The 8,393-nt window shown below is 39.5% G+C and overlaps 1 protein-coding gene across 1 annotated transcript; it reads left to right on the top strand.

The window, feature by feature from the left end:
- The first annotated feature begins 230 nt into the window (after window positions 1-230).
- Window positions 231-8,316, top strand: zfx (zinc finger protein X-linked). Its single transcript, XM_079862563.1, has 8 exons — window positions 231-358; window positions 1,631-1,729; window positions 1,828-2,127; window positions 3,124-3,276; window positions 3,352-3,489; window positions 3,573-3,707; window positions 3,959-4,108; window positions 6,030-8,316. The coding sequence occupies exons 2-8, from the start codon at window positions 1,663-1,665 to the stop codon at window positions 7,262-7,264; spliced, it is 2,178 nt and encodes a 725-aa protein (XP_079718689.1). The 5' UTR covers window positions 231-358; window positions 1,631-1,662; the 3' UTR covers window positions 7,265-8,316.
- The last annotated feature ends 77 nt before the right edge of the window (window positions 8,317-8,393 follow it).

Below are 8,393 nucleotides of genomic sequence, written 5' to 3'. Positions count from 1 at the left end.
AAAACAAAATAATTCGTTTGGGTTTTAGTCAAAACCGCCTGGTTTTAAATTCGTCGAAGCTCCGAAAAAATACAGCATATGGGCCTGCCAAAAGAGCCGGACTGCGGCCACTTGACTGAGACTCCTTCCGCATTTTCCTGCGGCTCCGAGGCAGTGACGTGCGGCTCTGAAGGCGGCGTAAGCGCCGGAGGAGCTGGAGGCTGCAGCGCCGCGGAGCGCATCAGACTCGGCCCCTCCCCTCCGCGCTCTGCGGCGGCCCGCCCTGCTCACACAAGATCCCCGTCTGCGTTCTGCCCGAGTCTGGGGGTGGGAGAAGGATACCCGTACGGCCTTGGAAACAAACAAAAAAATATAACAGGTAGGCCGCCGTGTTTAACAGAATCTGAACGTTTATATTTGTTAAATATGCATCTGATAAGATATTTTGGAGTGACTTGTGTATTTATCTGTTTGAGAGATTAACGCCGTTGTAATGGCGCGTAGGCCTTTGTTAGCACCGAGCCGCGGCCTTCAGAGGCCTAAAGTAGGCCGCGGAGACGACGCTCTCAAGACCTGCAAGACTGATTCATAAGCAATTACACATTTATTTCATTTGCAGATGGATTACGCAAACTGCAATTGTGTTGTAGATCATTTTGAGTGTCACTGTGCTGGTATTTAAGTATATATTTACAAGGTTTAATTAATTATTTGAATGTATTCAAAATGGCGATGTCGCTAAAAGAAGGGGCGTGGCAGGTGGGTTCTAACAGTGGGCGGGGCTCTGTTAGCCCAAGGCTCCGGGAGGGAACGCCCCTTCTCACTGTCACATTGTAAACAGTACAGATGGGAATAGAAGGGTCAACACTAAATTACAGTATCAGATTATGGGATTCATGGGAGCCTATTTGGCTTACAGTTGCTGTACTAAAAGTATAATAAGGTCATTCCTATTGTGCAGTAAAATAAATATGCTTGTGTTTAAAATAGTTCTACATAAATGTAGACTTTCAGGAATATACATTGGTCAATATCAGGTGATTAAAAATGAAATTAGATTAATTAATAATTTGATCATTTACCTGATGGCAAGCTAAAGTCCAGTTTTTATTTGAATATGATTGAATTGATTTCCATCTTTAAAAATGTATTTATTATTTGATGCAATGTATCAAGAAAGACGTGATCATTATTTTCATGTTATGGCATATAACTGATAAATGGCGGTTATTGAAATTCTATAAAATTTTATCTAAATTTAAAATAAAACACTAATACCAAAAATCTATTATTTTAAATTTATAATACACAGTATATTTCATTTTTGAGATATGTTAAATATTACATTTAACAGTGTTATTATTTTATTAAAAATTATTATTTTATACAATATATCAAGACTCATGTGAATGGGATCTATTGTATGACGATAATTGCTTTAGTGATGGGAACTACACAAAAAATAGCCATATTTGACCTGTTATTTTATTACTTTCTTTTGTGATGTTATGGTTATCTTTGTGATATCCTAGTGTATTATGGAATCCTATTGCATGATATAATATATAATTTAATGCTGATTTTATGCTGTGACTTTTTAGTCTTATGTTCTTGTTATTTTCTGATGGTTTCTTTTCGTTTTGTCTCGTAGGTCTTATATTATGCAGATAACCAGTGGAGACAATGGATGAAGATGTAACGGCTCTTTCTCTCCATTCCCATGAGCCCAAGATCATATTCCATGGGACAGGTAAAACAAACAGTGACTATGATAAAGTCTCTCAGATTGTTGTTTCATGAGTATTAAGATATTTATAAATGCGAATATGTGTGTTCTTCTCCGAGAAGACGAGGTGGTGGTAGAACTGCAGGAGTCGGTTCTCGTGTCTGACGTGGAGGGTGAGAAGATTTCGGTGCACGGCCTCGCACATGAGGAGCTGGTCATCCAGGAAGCCATCGAGGATGTGGTGGCGGAGTATGTGCCGTGCTCGGATGAAGACGAAGAGCTGGGCACTATTGCGGTGGAGACCTGTGTGATGTCACCTGATGATGTGGCTCTGGAGGATGAAGGACTGCAGGTTGATGTGGTGACTGACGCTCAGGTACAGGAGGATCCCGACACCTGTGGAGACTACCTCATGATCTCTTGTGAGTGGCTTCAGCCAGTGAGAATAGAACATTTCTTGAAAAGGATCTGAATATTAATGACTCATTGTTCAGAAAGTTGCTTTTGCTGGCAAGAGTAAGCAGCCTACAGTTAGGGTTCAGTCATATTTACCATTGTTCTGCAAAATTTCAACGGAAATCCATGAGATTGGGAATTTTTTTTTTGCAGTGGGTTCAAGTTGATCATGCGAATTCGCCACATTGACCAACAGAAATCTGCTTGGTTTGAAAGTGACATCTATGTGAGCTGGGCTTCAAACATCGCTACACTGTTAATAGACAATGGATCTTTTTTGTTGAAATTTTGCTAATGTTACTGCACCTTTAGACTGTATTACGTGTTACATCTTCTTAGTATTATTATTATTTAGGATGCAAAATATATTGGTACCAATATCATATCAGTTATCAGCCATTATTTATTATTTTAATTAAATTATTTTTTTAAGTTATTGGTTGACATTGGATGTTTAATTGTTCATGGTTATTTGCTCTATTTTTACATTTAGATTACATTTGCCATCATCTAACTCTCAATGAAAGTTAATCTTTAAAAGTAATACTAATTTAATAACACTGTTAAATGTAGTCTTTAGGAATTAATCTCCATTTTTCATACTGAATATTATAATATTGTGATGCCTAAATTTACTAGTATCATTTAAAATGAATTGATTTAGATAGATTAGTATGGAATATGGAATATCAATATTTATCAATTGTTGTCATAACAATTAAAACATCATACTGTACTTCATAACATGAAAAATGATTGAAGTTAATGATTTATTAAAGACCAGTGTATTTAAACATACTGCTGTTGCTGGCTTTTAAAGCTTCCACTTTGTGTCAAACAAGTGTTAAATGTAACGGACAGTTTATTACTTTATTCTTTTCACCATTTGACAATAAATGCATGACGCAAGAATATGCCTGTTGTTTGTTTGTCACCATTTGCTTGTCTTGGTTTTATTTCAGTGGATGAGGCTGGAAAGGTGGTTTCTGATGGGGATGCTAAAGTCACCATTGAGGGCACTTTAGAAGACGCTGAGGATGTGGACAAGGATGATGAGGGTCAAGAGGTCATCAAAGTGTACATTATCAAGGCTCACTCAGGGGAGGAGGACTTGGGTAAGCCAGTCTCCTGCATGGCGTTATACTTTATTACAAACATTTGGTGTTTACACATTTATGGGTCATTTACAGGAGGCACCGTTGACATAGAAGACGCAGAGCTTGATGTAGATGAAACCGTGGAGCTGGTGGATCACTCTGGAATGCCTATAAGACAGAAGATGGTGTACATGTCAATGGATGAAGCCAATCAAAGCCAGGATGACATCAGTGAGTCCTGTCACTGTCAGTTTGTTATGAAGGCATTTCCTCCAAGTGCCTCTGCTGATACTGTGTGTTCTTCATATCTACAGATGTGGCTAAAATCACAGATGAGGTCTACATGGAAGTGGTGGTGGGTGGTGAGGACCCTGGAAATGCTCAGCGAACACTTGACAACGCATCACTCAGCAAAGACTTTATGCCTGTGGCCTGGGCGGCTGCTTACAGTAAGTCAAACACATACACGTCTTATTCAAAAGTTTTAATAATAAATAAAAGTACATTTAATAATAAAGAACATTTCAAAATAAGGACATTTTCTTACTAGGAGATTATTAATTTAACTGATTAACCGATAATCACAATTTAATAATTGAACCCATTATAATACATACATTTGTCTTGAATCTATAGTACGAATGTGTTGGGGATATATGTGTTTTGGTTCTAATCTTAGAAATGATGTAATGTGTGTCAGGTGGGGAGGAGAGTGAAAGCTGTGAGAACAGGAATGGAGCAGCCAGCGCTCTTCTGCACGTTGATGAGACTGACGTGATCGAAAGACTCAGTCGTCAACGAAGCAAGAACAAGAGCAAAAGACGTTCGGAACTTCGTCACATTCAGACAGGTACATCTCTACTGCTTTTTAAAATATTTTATTGAATTTAATTATATAATTTAATTCATTACAATTGTTAGGTAGGTTCCCACTCAAAGGTTTGGGGTCGTTAAAGGGATAGTTCAGGATTTTAGACATGAATCTCTATAGCTTCCCCATAAGCAGTGTGGTGCATTGACCATGGCTTACCCCCGACAGCGTCCTGTGAGCCGAGCTCCGGTCCAGTTTTGGTCAAGATGAAATTAGTCCGGCAAGTTTGCTGGGGTCACGGCAATAAAGCTTTTTTCTTCTCAAATCAATATGTGTTCAAAAGAGTGATATATTTGCGTCACTAAAACGTTGTCTATGGAGAGGTCAGACCTCGTAATGGCTTGGCACTATTTTCTCCCCTGTCATATCACTGCGCGCTGCCGCTACCTACAGCCAGCTGCGAGCTGCGCAGGCGCACACCACTTTTTCAGTTGTTCGGCAGTGTTTACAGCAGTGTTTACGTGCTCAGAACAGCTACACGAACGAGCTAACATAGCTACTCACCAAGAGCGATCAGTTTGTACAAGCTCCAGCTTCAACTTGTTCAACTTCTCTGTCCATCCTCTCTCTTTCTGTCCTTTCTAACTCCATCTGGCGTAACTCGTCATCTGTGTATTCAGGTTCGTAAAGATATCCTTTTGGCTGTGTGTCGAAGTCAATGTTGTCATCGTCGCTGCTGTAGTCAGACATGTTATCGTTCTCTTTACGAGCTGTAAACAAAGTGACACGTGCGCGGCTCCCAGCTGGCTGTAGGTAGCGGCAGCGCGCAGTGATATGACGGGGAAGAAAATAGTGCCAAGCCATTACGAGGTCTGACCTCTCCATAGACAGAGGTTTTGTGCTGCAAATATATCACTCTTTTGAACACATATTGATTTGAGAAGAAAAAAGCTTTATTGCCGTGACCCCAGCAAACTTGCCGGACTAATTTCATCTTGACCAAAACTGGACCGGAGCTCGGCTCACAGGACGCTGTCGGGGGTAAGTCATGGTCAATGCACCACACTGCTTATGGGGAAGCTATAGAGATTCATGTCTAAAATCCTGAACTATCCCTTTAAGATATTTTTTTATGTTATTGAAAAGTCTCGCCATGGTGGAATTTATTGGATTAGTAAATAGAGTACTATTGTGAAATATTATTAAAATTTAAAATAACTGTTTTCTAATTGAATATATTTAAAAATATACTTCTTTTTTTCCCTGTGATAACAAGATGAATTTTCAGCATCATTACTCTAGTCTTCAGTGTCACATGATCCTTCAGAAATCAGTTGTGCTGCTTTGTGTTTGTGGAAAACATGATACATTTTTTTCAGGATATATATATATATTCAATATATAGTTCAAAATATTTTTTTAAATAACTTTTTTTCAGCTAGGACACATTTAATTAATCAAAGGTAAATAGAGATGAGTGACAGTAGAGATGAATAGACTTAAGTGAGAGTAAATATATTTATAATGTTGCAAAACATTTCTATTTCAAATAAATGCTATTCTTTCTAACTTTCTATTCATCAAAGAATGCTGATTAAAAAATGTGTCATTGTTTTCACAGAAATATTAAACAGCTCAACTGTTTTTAACATTGATAAAGCAAGCAAATCAGTATTTTAGAATGAATTCTGAAGGATCATGTGACACTGAAGACTGGAGTAATGATGCTGGAAATTCAGCTTTGCCATCAAAGGAATAAAATAAATTTTAAAACAGTTATTTTTAATAGTAACAATATTTCACAATATCACTGTTTTTACTGATTTTTTTTATCAAATAAGTGCAGCCTTGGTGAGTAAAGGAGACTTGTTTCAAAAGCATTAAAAAAAATCTTAACAACCCCAAACTTTTGAACAGTAGAGAATATTATATTCATTTTGGTTTCCTTTCTCAACTTCAGCCATCATCATTGGACCTTACGGCCAGCCTCTTACGGTGTACCCTTGTATGCTGTGTGGGAAGAAGTTCAAGTCGCGTGGTTTCCTCAAGCGCCACGCCAAGAATCACCATCAGGATGTCGTAAACCGAAAGAAATACCAGTGCACGGACTGCGATTTCACCACTAACAAGAAAGTCAATCTCCACAACCACATGGAGATCCACACCCTCAGCAGCAAAGCCCCGTTTGAGTGTGAAGTGTGCGGAAAGGAGTTCCACCAGCAGGCGACGCTGTTCTCCCACCGTCTGCAGCACCACCACCGAGAATCCAAGCTTCAGATCTCACCACCCACCAACAAAATGCACATGTGCAAGTTCTGTGAATATGAGACGGCAGAACAAGGACTTCTCAACCGGCACCTGCTCGCCGTCCACAGCAAGAATTTCCCTCACATTTGCGTAGAATGTGGGAAGGGCTTCCGGCATCCTTCAGAGCTGAAGAAACACATGAGGACCCACACCGGCGAGAAGCCCTACTCCTGTCTTTACTGCGACTACAAATCGGCCGACTCGTCTAACTTAAAGACGCACGTGAAGACCAAGCACAGCAAAGAGATGCCCTACAAGTGTGACCGCTGTTTCCAGACGTTCGCCGAACCCGACGAGCTGTTACAACACGGACTTACGCACGAGGAAGCCAAAACGCACCATTGCACCCACTGTGACCACAAAAGCTCCAATTCCAGTGACCTGAAGCGCCACATCATTTCAGTTCACACCAAAGACTATCCACATAAATGCGAGGTCTGTGGAAAAGGCTTCCACCGGCCGTCCGAGCTCAAGAAGCACTCGGCCGCCCATAAGGCGAAGAAGTTACACCAGTGTAGGCATTGCAATTTCAAAATCGCAGATCCGTTTGTTCTCAGCCGGCATATTTTGTCAGTGCACACCAAAGAGCAGCAGGCTTTTCCTGACAAAAAGGGTCTTAAGAAGACATTTGGACTCGGTGCTCATGGGGGTAAGAAAATTTTGGGCGGCGCCGGTTTGTCCAAGGGTCATCGGGAGCGGCGGGTATACCAGTGCCAGTATTGCGACTACAGCACAGGTGATGCGTCTGGCTTCAAAAGGCACGTGATCTCCATCCACACCAAAGACTATCCTCACCGCTGTGACTTCTGCTCGAAAGGCTTCCGCCGACCGTCGGAGAAGAATCAGCACATCATGCGGCATCATAAAGACCTAATGCCTACCATGTGACCTTTGCAACACCAATCAGATAGCCGTCAGGAATAGGTCCGTTCTGGTGTAGCTGTGGTCTTCAGGGCCAAAAGCTGACCGTTGGAAAGCCAGCTAGAGGCTGTTTCAGAGAAATCAAAAATCCACCTACTAACGTGTCCGGTCACAAGCTACACTGCTGTAATGTTTTGAAGACGCATTACTCCAAAGTTCAATCAGTCTTTGTCGAGAGTCTAAATCAGACAAACTAACCGTTGTTCTGACCAGCTTTAGATTAAATGCAAAAATAGATAAACTTGCATATTAAATCATCATGGGTGGACGTTAAGTTTTATGTTGGTGCGTCTGGTTATAAATTTGAATTATGACTCCTGTATCGCATGTTACACAAACCATGTTTGAATAGCATTGATGATTGTGGCGTGTATATGCACATGCGTTTACAAGTACAGAAGTGCTATTGCTTTATTGACTGGTTTCTTAGCTTCAGATAAGCAGAATGTCTAATTAAAATGAATTGGAAATACTCATCTTATGCCCTGGCTGCTAAAAACATTTTAATTTGAGAGAAAATAGGCTGTTCGGCCCAGATAGGCTTTGGGGAAAAACCAAACCGATGCCAACATTGGTGCATTAATTTATAAATTCCAGCTGATATTTAATAAAGAAAATGACTGGAGTGTAATGAAGAACAGGTTTTCTTGCTAATATTTACAAGAAAAATTATATTGCAAATAGTTCTCAGCTCAAAAAGAGATCTTGAGATTTGATCAGAGTGTGCAGTCATCAAATCAGGCCGAATGGCCGATAATCTAAATTTGTTTTAATTTAGACGCTAGTATGTTTGTGTATTTCTTGAATGTTGCCGTTTGGCTTCTGGTCTGTTTGTTGTAAAACTCACCCTCAAATTATTATTATTATTATTAAGATGTTTAGGATAAATTTTATTTTTTACACAGATACTGAAAATGTATAATTTGGAATAAAGAGATTCTAAAAGATGTTATGTTATGTGTATAAGAAATATTTGTAAATACAGAAGTAATAAACAGTATTTTGTGTCCAAAATGTTTATTTGTTTGTTTGTTTCATTGTAAAATTGAGAATTTGAATGATTCACACCAACATTTGACATTTGTAAACCAATTTA

This window comes from Squalius cephalus (assembly GCF_949319135.1).
Source record: "Squalius cephalus genome assembly, chromosome: 25".
Classification (NCBI taxonomy): domain Eukaryota; kingdom Metazoa; phylum Chordata; class Actinopteri; order Cypriniformes; family Leuciscidae; genus Squalius; species Squalius cephalus.
This window is presented reverse-complemented; position numbering and strand designations above follow the sequence as displayed.